This window comes from Apodemus sylvaticus, chromosome 9, assembly GCF_947179515.1.
Source record: "Apodemus sylvaticus chromosome 9, mApoSyl1.1, whole genome shotgun sequence".
NCBI lineage: Eukaryota > Metazoa > Chordata > Mammalia > Rodentia > Muridae > Apodemus > Apodemus sylvaticus.
The window spans coordinates 9,254,339-9,278,278 of NC_067480.1; the positions used below are offsets into that span (position 1 = coordinate 9,254,339).

Here is a 23,940-nt window from a genome sequence, read left to right on the forward strand (position 1 = left end):
GAGCCAACGTATCCCAGATAGTCCCCCTGCATTTATTTATTTTTCATTTTGTGCATATGTGTGCTTTGCCTACCTGTAAAGATGTGTGCACAGGCGGCATGAAGTGTCTGAGGACTCTGTGAAACTGGAGGTAGAAGCAGTTATGAGCCAACAGGGTTTCGTGTATCCCAGGCTGGCCTGGAATCTACTAGGTAGTAGACAAAGATGACCTCAAACTCCCAAATCCCCTGCCTCTACCTCTGGAGTGCCGGGACTAGAGGTGTGCGCTACAATGAATAGTCTGTGTGACGCTAGGAATCGAACGCAGGGCCTAGAGCCACACCTACCTGTATGTATGTACGCCATTATTTTGTTGAAGGCGCCTTGCATTTGGTATGTGTGGGGAATTCTAGCACTAACCCCAGAGTCATGAATACAGGGCTTGTTTACAAAAAGGGAAACAAGGAGCCTGGGACAGAGGCACATCAGACTATAGGTAAATGCACTTTATTGCGCATGAATCCATCTCAAGACAAAAGTATACTGAACAAAGAAACTAACTGCAAAGGAGTATACTGTGAGTCCACATGTGAGTTCTTCAAAAAAGCAGAACCGTCCTCTACGGTAACAGTAACAGGGAGCATGTGGCTGGAAGGTAGAGAGGAGGGGATGACAGAACGTTCCTGAGCATGAAATGAGCATGTATATCTGCCAAAATTCACCAATCTCTCAAGAATTATGCATTGAACTACATGCAAGCTATATATCAACCAAAGTTAAACATTAAGAAAAATCTGAAAGTCATGTTTGTACACAGTGAATCTCTTAGCTTAGGGCGTATTTCAATATTTAAGGAAAGGAGCCATTCTGTGTAGGTCGGTAAGTTTCCCTCCATCCCCACACAAGCGCCCTGGCTTGCGGACTTGTTAAAGCTTAGGAGCCTGTGCCCTCTCCACCCGTGGCCTTCAAGAGAACTGGCCCCAGGGTCCCTGTGCCTCACCAGCTGCAGGACTCAGGAAAACTGGCCCTGGAGTCAGGAGAGCAGGTGAGCTGGCCCTGCCCCTTTCTGGTGCAGCACTTGGGAGAGCGGGCCCTGCACATGTCTAGACAGCATAGTATAGCTGGCTGTAGAGACGTGGGTGCAGGCAAGCAGCCCACGAGCTGAGAGCAGGAGAGCTGATCCTGCCTCCTGCCGAGGGCAGCACTGGGTAGCCTAGCCAAAGCAGTGCTGGAAAGCTGGCCCTGGTGGTGCAGATTGGGAAGAGCTGGTGGGCTACCCGGCTCAGCTCCCACCAAGGCTCCAATGAAAGGCTTGGAACTCACTCATGCCAAAATCTATACAGCTGGGACATGTGAAGGGGCCAGTCCTGCTGACCCAAAGCTGCAGGATCGCATGACACAAGGCAACAACAGGGTAACCGGGAGGAGTCCCACGGAGGACTCAATACTGACGGTGTCACAGCAACCAGAGATCTCAGACCAGACCAATGACTCACTGCAGTGAACATTTGCAAGTGAAGGTGTGTGAACACAGGATACCCTGTGGGGCACAGTGTGACTTCTACAGCTTCCATGATGACATTTTCTATACATTGGTTTTGTTGTTGTTGTTGTTGTTGTTGTTGTTGGTGGTGGTGGTGGTGGTGGTGTGTGTGTGTGTGCGCGCATGTGTGCATGCATGCTTTATTTTAGTGGGGAGTTTGTAATGAGAACAAGTAGATAAGAGGGAACGGGGAGATGAGTGGGACTAGAGTACAGGATATGAAACTCACAAAGAATCAACGAAAAGTTTAAAATGCATAGTATATGCACGTAACACATGAAAAAATAAAAAAGAATTGAACTGTCATCTCAGTGGAATTTTGACTAACTTTGGTTTGAAGGCTAATTTGTTAGATATTACAATGGCTACACCAGCATGCTTCCTAGCTCTGTTTTCTTGAATTATCTTTATCCAATCCTTTACCTTAAGGTAATTTCTATCCTTGATGTTGAGATGTGTTTCTTGCATGTAGCAGAAAAATGGACCCTGTTTTCACACCCCCAAGAGAGCGCACTATGAACTTCAGAATACTGTCACATAGCCTTAGAATAAAGGCACCAAAGATAAAAGAAAGGTGGACCATGTCCGGAAAAGGACATGCTCCAAAGAGTTGGCCCCACATGTACATGTAATTCTTCTAGGAAGGAATCCGAATGCTGGGCATGACATGCCATCAACTGAGAAACTCATCATACATTCAGTGCCCAGGACTTCCACTGGGCACGGCTCACACAAGCAAACACACGCTAAGGTCCCAGGTTGCTGGAGGAAGCAAATGCTAAACACACAATATGCTTTTAAAGCAGCACGTCGCTCTAATATAAAGTACAGTCGCATCCAAGGGCAGACTCACAAGCAAGGTTTTTGAGGTTAGAATCTCAGCCCAGCTGTAGCAATGCATTTCCACAGATGCCGTATCTGCAATGTATTCTCCAAGTTTCCAAAAACAATCACCACCACAACAGTGGGATGAGAAGAGATGAGAGATTGAAGGGAATGTGTCATAATGTTAGTGGATGTGTCACAATGTTAGTCAAATGTGGACGTTTTCTAGGATTACTTCACAGTAGATTTAAAATTGTGTTAAAATAAAAAGGAAAGAAATAATTATAATAATGAGTGGCTTTGACTCCTAATGGATAAAAAGATAAAAATTACCCAGAAATAACTTCAATAAAAATCACAGATGCTTATCATGAAGAAAAGCATAGAAGTTATATTGAGGCATGCAATATTTGCAAAGAGCTCCCGGTTGTGTGGCGGGCACACAGACGATGCCAGTGAGGTCTAGGTGTTGGTGAGTTGTACAGAATGTCCGGTGCTGTCAGCCCAGCATCCTCCTCCATGGGTCCAGTCACACAGAGGACCGCCATTACAGGTCAGGTGTGATGCACTCACTGCCCTAGGAGAGTGCTGCCATGGAAACAAGTCCTGTACCTCAGCACTGAGCACATGGCTGTTGGGCCAGTGAGATGAAGTATTAAAAACAAACAAACAACACCTCATCCTGGAGTCAGGGAGAGGGGTAGGGCAGTATTTCTGCTGCTTAGGAGTATTTCTCCTTCTTATCCACTGCCTAGAAAAGACAGGGTACAGACCAACACAAAACAAGGTGAGCCCAAGGAAACAAACTCAATAGTGTAAGTTACAACCCCTGGAAGGAACCATACCTGGAGCCACCATAACTCCTCTACCTCCAGAATTCTCCATGATATAACACATAAAAATGCCTTCTGTTTCTTTTTCTTTCCCACCCTCAATTTAAATTAAGCTAATAATAGGATCTTGACTCTTACAAACAAGTCTTAACTAATATATAAATAAAATAGTAAATGTCTAAACAAATGAAAGTCAATAAATAAGATATAAAACAACATGGATAATATTCAGCAAAACAATCATGTCTATATAATTGAGACCCAATAAATGCAATTAATGAAGGATAAATTATTCAACAATTATTAGGAAAATTAGTTCAGATCACCTGAATGTAACTTCCCAACTGAAGAGGGCTGGGGGGGAGGGGGCAGACATAAATACATACCTAGATTTTGTTCCAACCATTGATGCCCTTCAATTAGTTGGTCAATTAAGGCAAAATAATGTGGAGTGGCTTCATCAGGCATAACCCAGCCACCGGTCACAATTTCAAGCTGGCCATTCTGTAGTAAACTAGGGAGGAAACAAATAGAGTTAAGATAACAAAGTTCACAGAAGAAATTACGATTCATAAATATCTAAGGTCAATCTTTACAAATGGCCAGTAGTTACATGAGGGAGGGGAGAATTTTTTTTTAAATAAATAATTGAGTTTCAACTCCAGGCCCCAGGGCTTAAGTACTCATAGTAATAGATCTTGGGTGACTCTTCTTGGGTGCCAAGACCCCTCATGGCAGGAGCCGTGTGGTTTATTTCTAAATCTCACAGAGCGCTGTATTCAGACCATGTGCTTAGTGTTTGGAGGGCTGCCAGTTCAAGATGGTGTCTGTTCCAATGTACCATATAAAAGGTGGCATTTACCTCTGTCCCTGGGACACAGTTAAGGTAACTAAGCACATGACTTGGTAAATGCCGTAATTAACCACTGTGCTTCCGTTTTACTAAATTGTGGGCTATGTAGTTCTTTTTTTATTTTATTTTATTTTTTTATGATTGGTTGAAAAGCTGTGTCATTTGTCTGTTGAGCATTCCTTTGCAACAATACCACACAAGACAGCGAGTACTAATGGTTAATTATTAGCATAACTTTCTCTAAGAAGGAAAGAAAATTATGAACTACCAGAAACATGAAAGTATCTGAAGATGTAAAAAAGCCAAAGATTGTATCTGCAGTATGGAAGACTGTCAGTTGGTGAGGTGTGGAAGTTCTGAGAGCCAGGACGCTTTCATCAAGACATGACCCAAAGGAGCTGGGATTTCTAAAACCTGCATTTATTTAAGAATCCAACCAAGTCCGTGACTACACAGCCCCCCTCTCTCATGGACAACAGGCTTTTAAAGTCACTGTTCTGTGCTGACCCTTGGGTCTAACTTTACCACACTCCAGAGGCCACGCAGATCTGACTGCTGTCCTCCAAAAGAGGTTGGGACCCACGTGTAATCGTGGACTCGCAGGCAGAGTGTAAGCCCTGTCCATCAAACATGGACATGCTATTGATTTCATTATCTGACTATCCTAATCAACACATATTTTGAAAATGTTCAGATATAATTGCTTAAAAGCAGAACTTACAAGTTAACAAGAACTAAAGTGAAATGGAAGAAAAATAATATTAATTCCAAAGACAATTTTTTTCCTTTTAACATCTATCAGTTTTATTTAACAAAGGAAAACTGACAAAAAAACCAAAACCAAAACAACAACAACAACAACAACAACAAAAACCTCCTATCCTAAAGACCTGATTTATCTCCAAGAAAACTCTGCAAGGAAATTGCAGTTTCTCCAGCTGCAGGTGCTATTAGCAAATCCCCTTCCTTGAGAAGCTGTGGACGCTCCTCTGATGCAACATCTGGGTTCCTATCTGTACACAATGGTTGCCCTGGTGACTCAGCCTCTTCCTTATTAAATGGTACCAAGCAATTTCATATTGCTCCTCTTCACCAACCTGGATGGTTCCAGCTGCCCTGGTGTCTCAACTCAAATATAATTTATCCCGGAGTCTCCATGAGTCCCCAAGCAATTGAGCGCCTCCCTATACCTCCTCAGTATACAACAACATAGCCTTTATCACAAACTAAAACTGCCTGTTTATCCTGTCTGCCTCTCCCTCCTACCCACCAACAGAATGCAAGTACCAGGAGAGTGGGGATAAGCCATTGCATGCCTGGCCCCAAGTAGTCTGCCCTGAGAAATAGATGCAGGAGACTGTCCGTTTAGTTCTGGTAATTAATGAGCAGATTAATTAGCTCAGGCTCATATATAAAGTAATAAGTAAGGATAAGGTCATTTAGAATGGAGTCCCAATTATGATGGCAGTGGTAGAAAACATGGAAGAGGAGCAGAGAGGGTTGATAAAAAAAAGTATTCTTGGGAAATCTGGATATGACTGGAGCAAGAGGAGGTGAATACTGTGACAGCACAAAGATGGCTTGGAGTTCCCAGGAGTGAGGAGGGAGATGCCGCTTTGCAGTAACGAGCAAATTCAGTCTGGGCTAGTCAGTGACAGTGGGGACAGGTTCCCAAGGCGGAGGGACTGCAGTGGAAAGTCGGGTGAGAGCCTCAGTCTCACTGGCTGGAAGGAAATGGTGCTTGACAGGAAAGCTTTCAAAAGGAAGTCAAAAGGACAGCCACAGGTCAAGTAGGAAGAGAGGAAGTTGTGATTAATGAGAAGTGTTAGATACATCCAAGAGAAACATCTGGAAAAGTGTGAAGACACAAAACTGGCTCTTATAATCGTAAAAAGATTGAAGTCATGATAACTAAGTCAGGACACAAGTGAATCCAACTCTAAAGCTGAGAGGTGGGTTGTTCAAATACTGGCGCTCATATAGACATAAGAATTTTTAAAACCACATGAAAAAGCCAAGATCGTGGCATAGAAACCAAGAGATTTCTATAAAATGTGTGCTTTTCCCCCACAAAACAGCAGGCTCCTAAGAAAATCTGCATGAGCAGGCCGAAACCAGAACAAAAGCAAGACATAAACAGAACAACTGTAGATACCTTAGCACAGTTTATCCAATCTGACAAGACAGAATGGAAGAAAACAGTGTGAATGTTAGAGATACAGCCACAGCCTATATACGATGTCAGGGTCAGAAATGACCAGGACAGCCAGTTCACCTGTTCCAAGGCGGTGTCTGTCTTCCTACCATGTGACCCTTTGACTCATCCACAAGAAAAGGAAAAGAAAAAACAAAACAAACAAAAAATCCAAAACAGATTATAACTCCAAATGCCTCACAGGCTGGAAGGTGCAGCTTGACAGAAGTGCTTACTGACGTAGACAGAAGAACCTGCCGCGCGACCGTTCACCCACTCCCCACGGTCAACAAGAGCAAAGAGGCGCACGCAAACTGTGTGAGTGCACAAGAGGTGTCACACTTAATTCCCTGCTGTTTCCTGTCACATGTAATGCACTTCCCAGACTTCAATAATAAAAAGAGCCAGCAGTGGAAGTCACCTGCACCTATGGTGTCTGCTTAGATACTGACTCTTCTGTATCCTTGGCGTTCAGTCACACCAGGTGAAGCGTTTCTGGGAGCAGCAGAGGAACACACAAACAATGCATGTCTGTTCCGTGAAGCTGGTTTCTTAGCCTCTCTACTGGAAGGCTCTCAGCTTTCCGGGAAACTTTACAATGTTCACAGCATGATCTTAAGTACTAGACATGAGAGCCGCATGCATACCGAGGGAGAACACGCGTGGAGCAAATTCAAGAGCCCACGTGAGAGCCTCTAAGTTTAAGACCGCCAGGGCTCACAGGCCACTTTCTGGAATGCCGGCCAGCTGCCTGGTTGAGGACATTAACCGTGCCTCTCCTTCAGTGCTGGGGGACTGGGTGTAAAGAGCTCAGAGAAGTAACCAATCAGAAACGAGCTAAGCGGGTCTGTCTCTGCTCACTTCGCCCGAGACACAGATTTTACACTTCAGGATTGACTGCGGCACTCAAGGGGCTGTAAATCATTTTTAGCGAGTGTCATGTCTTCCTCCGCGAAGAGTCATCAGACATTTGGTCACACACAGAAGGATATACTCAAAGAGCTTGTCTCCCTAATGGGGAAATTGTTACAGACAACTTGGTAGCAAACAATGCATCGTTTAGCAAGCTTCAGAGAATCACAAATTAATTTCACATGAGAAAATGAGATGAATTTGTAATCGTGCATTGTGAGAAACATGAAATGATAGGAAATGACGTACTGGGTTCCATTTTTTTTTAAAGGAAACATCAAATTTAATTTAAAGAAAAATAACCTGAGCCGGGCGGTGGTGGCTCACGCCTTTAAGCCAAGCACTTGGGAGGCAGAGGCAGGCGGATTTCTGAGTTTGAGGCCAGGCTGGTCTACAGGAGTGAGTTCCAGGACAGCCAGGACTACACAGAGAAACCCTGTCTCGGAAAGAAAGAGAGAGAAAGAAAGGAAGGAAGGAAAAACAACCTGAGAGTAACAGCAAGAACAATAACCAACTCCTGAAAAGAGCCAGGCGGTCACACTGACTGGAGGGCTGGAGAGAGCGACAGTTCATTTAGCTGGAGGGCTTGTGAGCTGCTTGTAAATGCACTTCTTTGAGGGTAGAGGGATCCTCGGTCATTCCTGACCATCAGAATGCCTGTGTGCTTCTCTCTCTGGGAGTCTCCTTCCTGTACATCTCAAGAGGCAAAGTCTCCATTTCCCTACACTCGGTTCCATTCTTAAATATGAAATGGGAGACGTGGTGTCTCCCACAGAATCAATTCATGCCCAGGACACCTGCGAATCAGATTACCTGGTGCACAAGCCTTCGGGGCGCAGTATCCAGTGGGAGAGCAGGAGGAAGGCTTGCTTTAAACCCTTCCATATGCTGACCTGGGATCCCGTGCTCTCTGACGTTCTGGATGCCAGCCTTCCAAGATGGACTATAAGAAAAACAACTGCGTCCTCTGTACTACTCCTTCCTCATTTCATTTGGGTTTGTCCCCTCCCCTTGAACTGTTGTCATTCTAAGGCATCCTCCCTTCCGACGACACTTGTCCCTCCAACACAACAGGAGCTCCCAAAGGGCAAAAATTCCCTGTTGACCATTTAACATTTATGAGTCCCTACCAGCATAAAAATATAAGAAAGGTGTACCCATAACACACAAGAGAAACAAAGAATAAGTGTGGGAGATTTCGGAAATAACTGATTTCTAAAAAGGAAACGGAACCTTGTTCAGGAAGCTGAGTGGAGAGCAACATTCCCAGCCTCACCCGTCAGCTTTCGAAGATCGGAAGGTTGCACAGCGGTCTGCAAAGCCAGCTGTCTGGACACAGGTATCCGCCCATGCTATCCCCACACTCTATCCAACTGTAGACAGCATACATGCTCAAAGTCACGCAGAAAAGTCAGACAGGATTAACACCAAAGAAACAATACACTCGGCATTAGCAAGGGACAAGAAACGAAGTACAGGGTCACCAGCTGGCAGTGATTATGCTAAGTCCCTTTCATAAGACTTTCTAAAGTTCTTCAAGAAACGTACTTCAAAGCTGGGTAGTGGTGGTGCATGCCTTTAATCTCAGCACTCAGGAGCCAGAGGCAGGTGGACCTCTGAGGTTGAGGCCTAGTCTAGAAAGCTAGTGCTCAGAAAGCCAGTGCTACCCAGAGAAACCCTGTCTGGAAAAACCAAATGGAGGTGTGGTTCCCTAATTCATCTTTCCTTGCCAAGTAGGTAGGATTCTATTGGTGTGTTAATCTACCATCTTGTTTGAAGACACTTGTACCATTTCCAGTCTGCTGGGTGCATGCCCAAGTCTTTTCGTGAATATGATTTCATCTCTCACAGGTCAACTTCTACATCAGCTCCTCACACACAACTCATATGAACACTTGGTAAAGTCTCCGGAAGTCACCCCCTCTAAGTTGCAACAGTAAGCCACTACCATGTTCCAGCTGCTGCAACTTCTCCCCAGCCTTTGCTGCTCTCCACAGAAAGGTATCTTATATCCCCTGCTGTGAGGCTACACCTAACCAATCTCTTCCGGTGTCTGAGGTACCAAGCTCTCACCCATCACAGTGTCTTCCCATCCCCTCACACCCTCCTCTTGACTGGCGTTTTAGTCACCCTCAGATTTCATCCTCAATACTACAGGCTTCCGAACCTCACTGAAAACAACACGTTTTTACAATGGTGTACCTAACCATGCCCTCCTTGTTCACTGAGGGCTTACCCTGGATGGTAGCACAGTAAATATCTGTCGAATGAAGAATACAGTAAGTAGCGGAAGGCTTCCGAGGTGACGTAACACCTTACGTGAGTCATGGGAAAGATTAGGTATGGAATTACTCAACGCATAAACCAGCAGCGTGTATGAAGACAGCTGCAGGTCAGTACACTGGACTCTGGCACCACGCCAATCCCGACGTCCCTGAAGCCAGCCTAAGGGCAAGATGTAGGGAGGCAGCCAGAGACAAGGCAGAGAGAGCTGAGCAAGACGCCAATGTCACAGGGGGTCACTTTGTGACCTTTGTCACCGCAGCACCTTAGAGTGTAGACGTAACACGGGGAGAAATCTGTGCTAGTGAAGCAAAGGGCAGGCCTGGCTACGGGAAGACAACTGGGGATGGGACTGGATTTGGGCCTAACTGGGCACGGCACTGAGTTCTAGGGAAGCATCCCCACTCTGGTCCTCCCTGCTTGCCCACAACAAGAAACCTCACGCAGCAAAGCCAGGGGTTTGCCGAGGCATGAACATGCCTGGCACAGAGCACACACTCAGCAGGCTTTGGAGCTTACCAAATCATTAACCAAGGAGGATGAAAAGGCAAGACTGGGCTTTAGACTCAAGTCCTTCCAGTGTTCAGCAACAGCATCCTGGAAGCAGAGGCGGGCAGATCTCTGCGAGTTCAAGGCCAGCCTCGTCTCACAGACAGTTCCAGGGCAACTAGGGCTAACACAGAGAGACTGGCTAGCACCAGTGACTGGGCATCCCAAATCGAGTGTCACCTCACAGGTGAGAAAGCAGTCACTTCAGAGCTGCGTGCACTGCTCTGATGAGACCCTGCAGGCTCCTCACACCATCTAAGTCTGCAGCCGACTTCAAACCCCACAAGACACACTGACTTCACGCTCTCTGTAAATTTTACAGCAGCCTTCGATTACACCCCATAAAATCCGACCAGTGTAAATGTATAATTATGAGTCTGCGAAAGAGCATTAATGGTCCATTTTTCTGGGAAAACCCAAAGTATGCATGAGTTAAGTCTGAGGATTTAAGCAAGAAGCAGCAAATGTTTCTGAACTCAGTGAAATTTCTACTTAAATACAAAACTGAAGAAAATGTAACAAGGTGCTTAGAATATTAGATGAAAAGCCTGTGCCTTCTTGGAAAAAAATGATAAAGCACATAAATATGATACAAATACAGTCTACACTGACTGTGTGCAGCAAACACAAAATATATATTTCACACCAAATACACACACACACACACACACACACACCAAAAAAACAAAACCTAGCATAGTGCGGCTGGTCAAGACCTAAGGAAAGCCCAATGTTCCTAGTTCCAGCCAGTCAGTGGGTTTCTGCACTAACCATGGTCATGACAACAGAAGCAGAGGCTGCATGGAAGCCATCCCACTATCTTGGGGACCCAGGGCAGAGCTAAGTCAGCCAAAGGAAAAGCTAAGGGACAAGGAAGGCTTCAGAGGCCTCCGGTGGAACCCACGGGCTGCCACGCACCCGCTAGCTTGCACGTTTAGGTTTAGACACATGCTCTGTAGCTCATCTTCATAATGAGAGAGACAGAGAAAAAAAAATCTACAAACATTACCATAGGAGTCCCAAAACTGTCAGTTACCTATGTAGCACTAGTTAAGAATTTTAAATAATGGGAACAAAAATCTAAGGTTGTATTGCTACAAAAAGCAGTTATGGCCTATTATTTGGGTGCCCTGTGGACTCTCAGTTCAAGTAAGAAAACACATGTCATTGCTCTAAATCAGTGGTTCTCAGCCTGCGGGCTGGAAGAACTTGGAAGGAGGGAGGAGTTGGACCCTTTCACAGCAGTAACCTATGGCCACGGAAAACCACAGAGATTTATATTATAATTGATAACAGTATTAAAATTACAGTTATGAAGTAGCCATAGATATAATTTTATGGTTGAGGGAGTCACCACAACTGTATCGAGGAAGTGTGTTAAAGGGTCACAGCATCTGGAAGGTTGAGGGCCACTGAACTAGATCTACAGTCAGGTGGTATAAGGGAGTACAGCTGAGTATAGCTAGAAGAAAATCTCAAAAAACTGAAATAAAACTAAAACTCAATTTTCTGAAACAGTTTTATGATTTTCATTTCAGTCAATCAAAATGGCGTCACTCCCCCACTGATCCTTTTACTTCCCGATGCCAAAGAAACAGCTTCCAAGTTAAGACGACAGACTGAGTGCCAGATTACCAACCTGTCTTAAGTACTAAGCTGACTCATACAGAAGTAACATTTTGGCACCAATCAATACCAGTCAGATAGTAACCATTTTATATGGCTCTGCCTAGTAAAGTGGACAATAACAAAGAGAAAAAAAGAGATGCGAACACACCAGGAAGGGGCCAAGCTCTGAGCCCATGGCCGTCAGACAGCCAGCCAGAGTGCACTGCCAGGAACTGATTCTCAGGGGCCCCAGCGCGGTCCCTCTTTTGTAGAGCCAAGGACAATAAGAAAGCTGAATTCTGGCCACTAACCATAGCCATAGTCTCTTCCCTTCCAGAATCTTCTCCCCATGCACACTGCTTTTAGCAGCTCCAATCCATAAACCTCTTACCTCGGTTTCCCTATGTTTCAAGAGTTAGAAGATGGTAATTAGTGAAGAAAGATGGATGTATTTACAGTTTGTCCAGAAGTAGAGAGAGAAAGCCTGTTCCTTCCCAGGGTTAGCAGTGTTACAGTTCTACCGAAGAGATGAACCAAGGTCACTGGACAGGCGTTTGTTGAGTTATTTGTGTGGAAGTTGTTAGACCTGTCTAACGTCTCTTCTGGGAGGCCAGCTCCTCATCAGCCCAGGGGATTCAGCCCTTTCCTCTACTAGCTCAGGAAATCTTAATTCCTAAAGGTCCGTTGTTTTAGGATCCCGACTTCCTTCACTTCCTGCAGCACCCGACCAGCCATGTATGGGACCCAAGCCTGCCCTCTCTTTACCAAACACAGGCAGTAGCAAGCACAGTACCCTCCTATCTCCTATCATAGCCAGACTCCATCCATGTAACTGACGACAGGCACAGGCTATATCTCCTACCCAGCTTACGGGTGACACAAGCCAGTCCAGACTCAGGGCTCCACAGCTTGACCAAAGAAAAGGGACAAAGGGCAGTGATGGGCATTTCTTCTCCAGGACTTCGCAAGAGCCCCAGTTCCCAAGTCCCATTTCCTCTGACCCACCTGCTAGACTCCCGACTCTCAAAAACTTTTCTAGGATTCCTTTTCCGAACAAAGGAGCAGAGGAAGGATATCATCTCGGAAAAGAAACTGCATTGGGGGAAAATGCCCAGGCACAAGCAATCAAGGGCAGGCTCCATGATGGGCTGGAGAGTCAAAGTCCTGAAAACTACTACACTGAGTGACTGAAACCACTCTCCTGTCTGAAGACAGGAGGGCAGAAAGGTGGAAAGCCGGATCTCCCTGCCTGAGAGACCATCTCCCAGAACAAACAGATGAAGTCATGTGATAAATACCCCAAGGGAACTGGCAACGGGTGGATGGAAAATCAAGAGCTGTTGAGCGCTTTAGACTCTACCATGGACAACTTCCAGGGTGGATAAACCTGTTTGCACTCAAGAATGAACTAAACACTTGGCCTTCCGGGACAATCATACATAATTAAACTTAAGGCAACGCGTTCAATGAGAGGAAGAGGTGGACTCAATGAAGAATGGGGGAGGGGCGTGTCCTTGAGAAAGACCTCCAAAGATGCAATGAGACACAGTGAGGAAATCAACACTGAAGTGCAGACAGGGGAGGAGAGGGCGGGGCAGCAGCAGCAGCAGACCCAAGAGTCAGAGACTGGGTTCTAAGACAAAGAGACAAAAGCTATCCCCAGCTGAAGACAGTAGAACACATGTGTGGAGGAGGTCAAAGTGCTGAGGAAAAAGAATAAATAGCTGCCTGCTCCAGAGGCAGTAGCTGGGTGACAACCGTAACACTTTCATGTTCTCCAATACGAAAACGCTTCTGAACACCGGGGGAAAATCTCAATGAAGCATTATATAAGCAAGCTTTTTAAAGACAGAACAGAAACACAGGTTTATAATTAACTTCCTATTAAAAGATGAAGACTTTCAAGATGACTTCAGGACTAAAAATTACAGTAAGTGTCCGAGAAAAATATTCCAAGTAGAAATAAAAGTTATAAAAATAAGAGCTACTAATACTTATTAGTAATTCTTTAAAAGCCTGTCAGGCCAGGCGGTGGTGGCGCACGCCTGTAATCCCAGCACTCTGGGAGGCAGAGGCAGGCGGATTTCTGAGTTCGAGGCCAGCCTGGTCTACTAAGTGAGTTCCAGGACAGCCAGGGCTATACAGAGAAACCCTGTCTCGAAAAAACCAAAATCCAAAAAAATAAATAAATAAATAAATAAAAGCCTGTCAGGCTTTGTCCTTGGGACACCCACACCCATGAGCACACCTTGGCACTGTTTCAAGATAAGGGACATGGAGCTCATGGCCGACTGACCCTGTACAGGCGAGCTGGCCTGGGCAGCCCTTGGCTCTCCCTCCCAGGGTCCTTTGTGTCATTCAGGACACTGCTGAATGCTCAGCAGTCAGCATTCTCTAAATTTCATGACCCCTGTACTGGCACGGTGTGACTGCACAGCAGTGGGTTTTGGGAAGGGAATGTGGAGCAGCAGAAGAGGAGGCTGCATACAGGTGAATGCACACTGTCTATAAAATGCCTATAAGCGCATGTAAAACACCCTCCTCTGCAGGCACAATGCAGGCTTCAACACTGCTCTCCGAAGACTTGGAGAGTTCATACTCTCAGATCACTAGACATCCACGCTACTTATAAATAAATACAACTGGGAAACCAGCACTTACAAGTCGCAAAGTATTCTCCAGTATGCTGAAAGAAAGAAAGAAAGAAAGAAAGAAAGAAAGAAAGAAAGAAAGAAAGAAAGAAAGAAAGAAAGAAAGAAAGAAAGGAAGGAAGGAAGGAAGGAAGGAAGGAAGGAAGGAAGGAAGGAAGGAAGGAAGGAAGGAAGGAAGGAAGGAAGGAAGGAAGGAAGACAAAACAAAACAAAAAAAAAACAAAATAAAACAATAAAACAAAACAAAACAAAAAAAAGAAACAACCCAGCACTGTGCAGCTGCCAGTGTTCCAGTATTTAGAGAACATATCATGAGCAAACAGAGCAAAGAGCAGCCCCACACTAGTTAGTCACAGCAGTGCTGGAGGGAAGCCGCAGAACGCCCTGTGGAGAAGATGAGCGGACTGCCCGCCCAGCACCACTGCAAGCAGGGAGAAGGAGCCAGGAGAGCAGGAGAGCTGAAAGGGAGAGGGGAAAGCCAGTAAACTAGAAATCCCCTCTGGGTAGAAAAGCACAACAAAAATAATGAAAGGCTTTAGGCAGTCTCATTTTTAAAATAAAGAAAATAAATCAGATGAATAATTTTGAAAACAAAAATACCTGCAAGTGGGACTGATTCATCAAACTTAAGGAATTTCTAACTTTGTTACTTTTTTTAGAAACTATGTATCTATGAGTAAGATGTAAACAACCAAAACTTTTCTTAAATCAGAGTTCTTGACACTGAAGGGTTGGCAATAAAGCAAACACCAGCTCTATGGAACTTTGTAAGCATTCAGAGTCTTAGAAGGTACCAAACGGTAGGTGGGCCTAATCTATGGGTGCAGAATGCCGTACGGTGTTCTCTCTCTTCTAACCCTCGGCTCCATGCCTGTGTGTATCATATATCCCAATCTGATAGCCTCTGCCTCTGTCCATCTCCCTCCCCAGTGTGTGTGTGTGTGTGTGTGTGTGTGTGTGTGTGTGTGTGTGTGAGAGAGAGAGAGAGAGAGAGAGAGAGAGAGAGAGAGAGAATATGATGTTAATCTAAGCATTACTAATATTTCATTTTAGAAAGCCTAGATATATTACATAACACTCTGGAGTTGCAGATTGCAGACTCTCCTGCGTAAACTGGATCCTGTCAACCCCTGTTGCTATGGCAGCACTTGTGATGGAGGAAAAGTGGCTTCTCCGATGACCATGCTAGTTCCTCAGTTTGTTCTCATGTCCTCAGAGCCTGTATCTCTCTCCTAGCTAACCATGCAAGACCACTGAGGAAAGACAATCTCCAGTGAATATGGTAGTCATCAATTCTCCTCAAGTGACCCTTAAATACCCATCATGCCAATCTACTAAAATCCAAAGATACTTTCTGATGAGGAAGAAACTTAAATTACTTCTAAAACCCTTTGGGAAAGTTAAATTGTTACTCATTAAAAGGTTTTTCAATAAAGAAAGGCAGATTTAAGCTGGCAGTTATTGAAATATAAAATTCCAATAATTATAGACAAACATCAAACTCCATGAAACACATCAGAAAGCTCAAGTTGAATATTTTAGTACATTAAAGATGTCACTTCCTATCATAGAAAAGGCTGGACCCATTAAAGCAGTACCGTGTGTGTAAAGGGCTCAGCGGGTGGCGTCCTGAGCAGCGTGGACACCCGCACTGTCAGGTCCCACAGTGATCCTCACTGAGCCAGGGTCCTGGACTGTAAAGCTAGAGCTTACACAGTCGAGGCTGGCAGTACTCCGAGCAGTGACTCCTTTAACAAGAGCCATGCAGACACAATAAATGAATATTCCCTCACAACACCTAGTCCTTCAAAACAAATGTACTCAGATCAGAAAGCTCCCCGAATACCAACTTTTAAATCATTGAATTAGGATTTTTTATCAACTCATGATTAAAAATAAAAGTAGAAGATAAAAATCAACTCTTTACCTTAACTGTAGATTGAGAAAGACCTAGCTCTGGCAGCAACAGCAAAAGACGAAAGACTTAACAATTTGACCACATAAAAAGCTGATCTGTATATCATGAACTAAAATGGAAATAAAATCCTCAGGAAAAGATACAGTCCTACAAATGAGTAGAAATGAAGTATTGATTCATGCCATCAAAACAAAAACAAAACCAACACCTTTGCTTATATAAGAAAATATGCAAAATTACTGGAAAAAAATAAAACCAAATTATTTTTCAGACATGTTGGCCATGGTTTTGAAAACTTACATCGCTGAAAAGAGACAGAGACACTGGCACATTTATATTTAGAAAATCAAGCAATGACCCTTCGGAAATGCCCTGAAAATAACAGTGCCATTGACAGAGGAGCCCATCTCCAGGTCAGAGATGAGCATGAGGATTTCAATGGAAGGCTTAGCTTCCCTTGCTCCGGAAGGAACTAAAATTAATACAATACAAGAGGAGAAGAAGACTGTCAGCTCTAAAGCTAAGAATTCGCCTCAAAACTCCACATTGGTTATGGATCTTTAATATCACTAAGGTAAAAAAAAAAAAAGTTTTGAAACAAACCTTTTAACAGCTTCCTTCTTCGGGTTATCTATAATATCCCACCATTTTGCAAGGTAAGAGATCTCAGACCACATAAACTTCCTGCTTGAGTCTTCTTTCAGCTTTAGGACCATGTTATTAAAAATATACTGAGTCTTGTCTCTAAAGTAGTCATTGAAAGTCTTCAACCAACCTAAATCAAGACACAAATACACCACAAAGGTCCGATTGATATGGCTGATTTCAACTTAGTCACATTCCACTGAATTACCATTGGATACCCCTAGCTCTTTCATTCAAATAAAGACCACATTTTAAAGGCTAACAATTGTGTTCAATTAGTGAAATTCTCTTTTAGGTGACAGGAAAGGAAAAACCTTTGGCTACTGAAATGATGAAATATTCAGACATTGCACAAAAAAATTCAGACAGAAATGAAAGCAATTAACTAAGGCTTTAAAAAAGCAGTTATTTATATTTAACGATTAATTCAATTACTTATCTCTAGGTAAGGATTTTTTTTTTCTAAGTAGTACTAATGAGTACTACTCTCATAACTTGGGATCCTGTTCCCTCTCATCATACATTGGAATTCCCCACCCACCCAATAAAATTAAGACAAAGAAAGGCACATACAGTCTAAGCCATAACGCCCATAGCAAAGCAATATCATGATTACTGCGCTAATGTGACTACTGAGCGCAGCATTCTGCCCAAAATAGGCTTTTGTTCCTGAAAGATGTCTTCATGCAATTTTCTAGGAGCATGAAGTAACACTAACTAAACAAAAGAGAACACGTCAACGTTACCCGCCCCCACAAATAGAGAACTTGGTTCCCTAATTTATCCAACTACTTCCCAAATAACTTGGAAATTAGTCCCCAGGATGATTAGCATTTGAGCGGTACAAATCACTTCTAACAAGACCCACAAGTCCAAGCTCAGGTCTACAGATGGATAACTAAGATGGCAAAGGCTCCAGTGCACACAGCCACCAACCGTACAGACTGGTGATGGGCAACGTGGACCCCACAGGGGATGATATGTTCCCATGTCTAAAATCCTAAAGGGAAGAGCACTGCAACTTCCACTTGAACTACTGTTCAACTGCTACTAAAATTCCGCACATTTGAGACACCTGAAGGACAGGGAGTCCAGACAGCACTTGGAAGCCTGTGACTTTAACTCTAGGTCTATACTAGTGGGGGGAAAAAGTTAAAGTTCCCCAGGGAAGTGCACACAAGACACCTGCTTCACGGTGCATTCTGTCTGCAAAGGCTCTGCAGCCGTGGCTACTTCTAGTTGCTGGGCACCTGCAACACTCAGCTGTGACACTGGGAGACAAACAAGAGTGTGACTCAGATTTTCTTTGTAAGACGTTCTTAATCTAGGGCACATTTGAGCTGGCTTGTTATCAAAGAATGTTTTCTGGATGATCTTAATTTTCCCATGTTAGATTAAAAAGCTTGTACCTTCAACAAAACTTCAAGCTCTCTCTTGTAAAGTGTGGTATGTAAGGACCCCGTCTTGTCTCACCAGGGCACTAAGTACAAGCCTGCACCAGGCACTGGACCAAGACCTCTCTCTAGACTCCCAGAGAGAAGCTAAGAAAGTGCTATCTGCCCTTAAATGAGGATGTCCCTCCCTATACAATTCTGTGCTTGCAGACTCAAGGCTAAGCATGGAAGGTGAAGGTGGCACAGACCCTAGAAAGTCAGAGAATGGCTGTCACTCTTCTGTCCTGTCAACAGCCTGGTGGCATTGACCCTTACCATCTGGATACTAACACGCAAGAAAAGCAAAAGTTAAAAGGGCATTCTGTGTCAGGAATTGGTATCCTAGCTCCTCCTCCTCCGACTGTGATCGCATTGAAAATACGGCCTTAAAAGACTTAATAAAGGTAAAATAATGTAATGAAAGAGGGTCTTAATCTCAAACAATACTAGGTAGGACCCAGAGCCCAGGCCCAGAGAAACCTGCCAGGGAAGAGGAGGAAAAAGGTCACTAAAAGCCAAAAGCCAAGGATGAAAAAAAAAAGGCCCACCAGTGCTGAGTCCTTGACTTGCAGTCTCTGACCTTGAGTTGCACCGAAGCCTCTCAGCCTGTGGTGCTTTGTTACACTGGGAGGATGGGAGACTAATGCAGCCTGAGAACTACTAATGGGACCGCCTTTTAAAAGCTAAACACTCCAGTATTGATTCATCAGCCCCCGTCACACTGTTTGAGTTAATATTCTGTATCTGGCTACACAGCGCAAGATCAAGCTGAACCCAGAGATAAAAAAGCAGACACTGTGACCACATGTGTGGGACAAGGACCACTGAAACCCTGAAGGGCTCCATCAGAACTATCATCTTTGAAATATCACATATATCTCTTGTGTGAATTCTAGCAAATGTCAATGCTAATCCTCTGGACAAAATTAAGGAAGTCTAGGCAGTGGAAAGTCTACAAAATAAAAATAAAAAAACCTCCCAAAATCCAGCATAAAAGGCAAAGTAAGAGGATTGTGTTTACCAAAGACCTTTGTAAAAGTGTAACTATGTATTCCAACAGCAGAAACTTGCTCCTGACAGAGATCACGCTGCTTTTCAAAGACCATTTATCACAAGAGTTTTCCTGGAGAAACTACAATGCCTGATTCATCCACTCCGCCTTCAACACTTTATTTGCCCTTCAACAATCAGGCAGAAAATATGTCAAAGATATTTACGTGAGGCAAAATACAAGCTCAGAGACGTCAACTAAAAAGCCTTCCATAAAACTCATCTATAATTGATACTAATACTGCTACAATATAGCACAATTAATGAATAAAGAACTGAGAGTTTCTTGCAGCTTTCAATATTGAGTAATATAACAGTAAATTAGTTTTTATTGCTCTTATACAATAGACTAATCAAGTATTCCCTTTTACCCTGAATTGGTTCTTTCTTCCTCTAAATTATTGAAAAAACTACAATTGCATATTAACGTGAGACCAATCAGAAAGATAATATTTTATGCAAAGCTGCATGAGATGAATTTTTGTGATATAAAATTATGTTCCTACCTCTAGATTTAATAATCTGAAGACACTGAGTTGCAAGCCAATTTACTGAAATGGTCAATTCATAGCTTTCCTCTCTCCCTTGAATACACTCAGAAACTGAAGAAGGACCAGAGCTGCAGTAAGAATACTTCTCTGTTTAGCCTCTCTTGGGGCAACAATGCTGTCACCCATAAGAGAACTTACAGTTACTGTAAATAAGTTAGAAAGTTAAAATAAGCAAACAATGACAAGACCTACTGAGATGGTATGAATCCCAGTTCCAATGACACTGAAACCCAGCTGTTTACTTTCAATGAGGATTTAAGCAACCTAACACTTGTGAACTGGCAAAACTATGCTTTGTATTTTTGTATTTTGAATTCTAGATTCAACTTGGAAATGTAGAAATCCAATCCTCTTAAGGGACACTTCCTTTCAAACAAAGTACCACACCCCAGAAGCTAGGCAGAAGGCACCCAGCCAGAGAACAGAGCTCCAGGGGTATTTTCTCAGTATTCCATTGACCGTACCCCTTTCTACAACAGTATCCATTCGCCCAATCAGAGTATGCCTTGCCCATTAAGTCCCACAGCCTAGAAATCAGAGTCCAACAGCCACAAGCTGACTTTCATACCCTGCTCTGTCTCTTCTTATAAAGCCTTCATTAGGACACTCAGCCCTACCGTAGGACCTTCATTAGGATACTCAGCCCTACCGTAGGACCTTCAGACCTGAGAGTATCCAAGAGGCCACCATTCAACAGTATATAAATAACACTATACTGCTGCATGCTCGGCTCTTATTGGCTGGGGACATGCCCAGCCCAGCAGTAAAGAGAGCCTGAGTTACCCCGCAAGGTGTCTCTTCTCAAATACGCCATGACATCTGTGTGAGAAACTGAGGCCAAATGTGGGAAGTCTCAACCCACATTTGCTCCATCAGATCACCAGGCTACCCCAATGTCTTCAGGTGAGAGGGACAGCCCCCCTCACCTCATCTCTCCATCCCAGGTCTTTGCAGTTAGTTTCTTTGATTTATGACTTTTAAATATCTAGAAATAAAGAATGTAGGCCATTTTGTATTTTGGCCCTAGTTCCAGAAAAGTTACAGGCAGGGCTGGATAGGCATCACAACCAATTCTTCAACCAATTCTTCAACCAATTCTTATGACTCATAGAGCTCGGAGAGAATGTGCATAAGCAGATGAACGAAATGCAAAGCCACAGGACTGAAACAAAAGCACATGGGTCACGTGGGAAAATGTATCCAGCTGGAATGAAACCAAAGGCACAATTGACTACAGTCAACTTTAATGTTCAGTTTGCTTCCCCACTAACCACTGCCTAATAACCACTCTATTTATATTTTAAGGTTACTAGTAGACCAGCCTAATTAGTGCACATGTTTAATCTGAGCACTTGGGAGGCAGAGGCAGGAAGATCTCTGTGAGTTCAAAATCAACCTGGTCTACAGACTGAGTTCCAAAACAGCTAGGTCTGTCCAGAGAAATCCCGTCTTAAAGTGAAAAAAAGTCTCTCGTGGTCGCATTCATTCTGAAACGGAAGCTCTCTTGAAAGCATCGTTGTCCTGTGAAGGTCATGGCTACTACAATCTCATTTTTAAAATAACATTAATTCCACTCAGAAGTTAAATAATCTAAATTTTAGGAATTCACCAAAATATTTTAAGCTGAAAGTAACTATATTCAGGTAAATGGCATACTGGTGATAGCTTATAAAACCAGCAACTTAAACGCTGAGTTATTTCCACTGCACTTTAACAGTATCCTGATATTTAAAGATAAATACAAAGGGAATTTCTAGCTTAAAAGAAAGCCTCTTTATCTTAGTAATAAAGTTTTTCTCTATCAACAAATGATCAACAGGTTTCTCCCATCACTTGTTAATCCTTCAATATCAAACTGCAACGTCCCACCTCACACTTAAGGGACAGCATCTAATCTTAATTGTTATTACCATTATTTGATTATGCTGCTGATTAATTTTAATTCCAATGTTTCTATTATAAGTTAGGCCCTTCTGTCCCTCTAATAAACTGGAAGAGCTTTAATTAACATTCCAGTTTACTCGTTCAAACATGTATTGAGTATCTAATAAGGGCTAAGTAAGTAATAAGGCAAAGCTAAATGAAACAGAGTCTACAGAGAACCTCGGAACAAAATGCTGTGGGAGAAGAGAAATAGTGGAGTCCTAGCAGAATAGCAGAAGAGTCTTAGAATACGTATCATCGGGCAGAAGCAAGAGAACATGAGAAACAATAAAGAACTGAGTGTGTCAGGGCACAGCCACCAGTGGGTACGGCTGCACTGCGGGATACATGACTAGAACATGGTGAACCATTCAATAAAAATAGAAGTGGGGTGCTAGAAATCTCCTAAACACTGTCTTTTCTTCAGAGACCGCAGGAAGAAGGAAGCTAAGCTTTTCTCTCATCATGTGGCCATATCCACCTAAGACTGGGAGGCATAAACCACATGGTGAGGTTGAAGCAGAGCAGGAAGACGGCCGCAGACCTGTTTAAAATGGTTATGCAGTGGACTGGAAATGGGCTAAAGAAGACAAGAGGACGGCAAGGTGAAAGGGAACTCAGGCTGACTAAAAGTTTTCAGGATGCGAAGAGTGCAAGGAACAAGGCTGGGGCTCTTCCAAAGACTCTGCAAACCTACAAACCTGCTGAGTCCTCTAAAACTGAACGCTTTGAACTCCGGGTTCCAAAAGCAGATAACCTTTCGTCCCGGGTGGCTCAGCAGCTTCTGACGGCTTTCTGAGCACATCGGCTTCACTCCTGTAACACTGTTTGAGGTGCAGCGTGTTTTAATGCATCTGAGAAGCCCGCATTGGAAATGTCATCCCACACCACAGAACTGATCTGCATTCTCCCTGAGAATGGCTGAGAGTGGCTAGCCTCGCAGCTGTGAGTGCCCATATGTGCATATGCTCCTCACATATACTGCTTGCCTAAAGTCTGTGGGACACCTGCACACCTTGATATCTGATATTATAAACTATGAGCCAGGCTCCTAAACAAGTTATACACCTATGTTAAGCTTATTCCCCTTCCCTGGTAAGGGGACTTTATGAACATCTCCTACCGCCACCTAGCCAGATAAGTCCTCCCAGACACAGTTGCTTACAATAATGGGTGGAAAGGTTTCATATTAAAAACCTCGGTGGGTTACTCTTTGGTAAATAACCGGGTTATCCAGATGTAAGGTCATACAAGCCGTGCAAATTATCACAGTTCCTCAAAGTCACTTTAAAAGCTGGAAAATATTGTTTCTAAATCACTTCTAATCATAAAGGAGAATGTGGCAACAAGGAAGGCCACTCATCACCCACATATTAAAGACAGGACATCATTTCAATATGAATAAATCAGAAGGAAAAAGAATAGGAAGGAGCATGGTGATGTGTGCTCTTCTGCAAGGCAGTTAATAAAATTATTTTTGTGTTTAATAAAACCAGCATAGATGATGTTAGCCATGACAGTACCTAACTTACTTCCAGACACTCTTCCTGTGGCTTCAGTAATGTTACCTGTGAGTGGTGATTTTACATTAAAGAGTAAATCTCAAGGCGAAGTTCAGAAAGCCAGGGCTGAGTGCTAAGTCCACTCTGCTAGGAGCAGATCTCTTACCCTCTCTCCAGCCATTTTTTTATGAAACAAGGGTAGAAGATTACCACAGTGCTACTGAGCAGAGTAATGGTCCTAGTATCTGCAAAATGCCAGCCTGGTGGGAACTGCCTGGGATGTGAGCCTCAGGGTCAGGACTAACCTCTATTACCAGGGCATTAGTGAGTTCTCACATGGTCAGACTAGGGCAACAGAGGGAAGCCAACATGAGAGAAGTCAGGAGATGCACTATGATCACCCGCATCTCTCACGAGCAACTGGCATGTGTGGTCCTCAAGAATGAAGCCCATGGATAGCCCAGGTCACCTGAACTTTCCTCCTCTGCAAGGGAACCACAATACTCACAGCTTGGCTATCTCTTAAAAGAACAGAATCCTGAAAGCTATGTGTTACTGAATTCTCAAAGGCTATCATTCAGATAAAATTCAAGATGCCAACTTAAATCTGAATTTCAAATTCAGCAACTGAATATTTAAATATGACCAAATTAAACTTGAAACACACAAACTAAAAAACAAAACAAAA

The 23,940-nt window shown here is 43.6% G+C and overlaps 1 protein-coding gene across 1 annotated transcript in view; it reads right to left on the reverse strand.

Moving 5' to 3' along the window:
- Man2a1 (mannosidase alpha class 2A member 1) overlaps positions 1-23,940 on the reverse strand; it is a 162,371-nt gene that overhangs the window by 110,634 nt on the left and 27,797 nt on the right. The window contains exons 4-5 of the mRNA XM_052191903.1: positions 16,752-16,923; positions 3,567-3,694 (exon numbers count right to left, since the gene is read on the reverse strand). Of these exons, the coding sequence (XP_052047863.1) occupies positions 3,567-3,694; positions 16,752-16,923 (300 nt within the window). The remainder of the gene's footprint in view (positions 1-3,566; positions 3,695-16,751; positions 16,924-23,940) is intronic.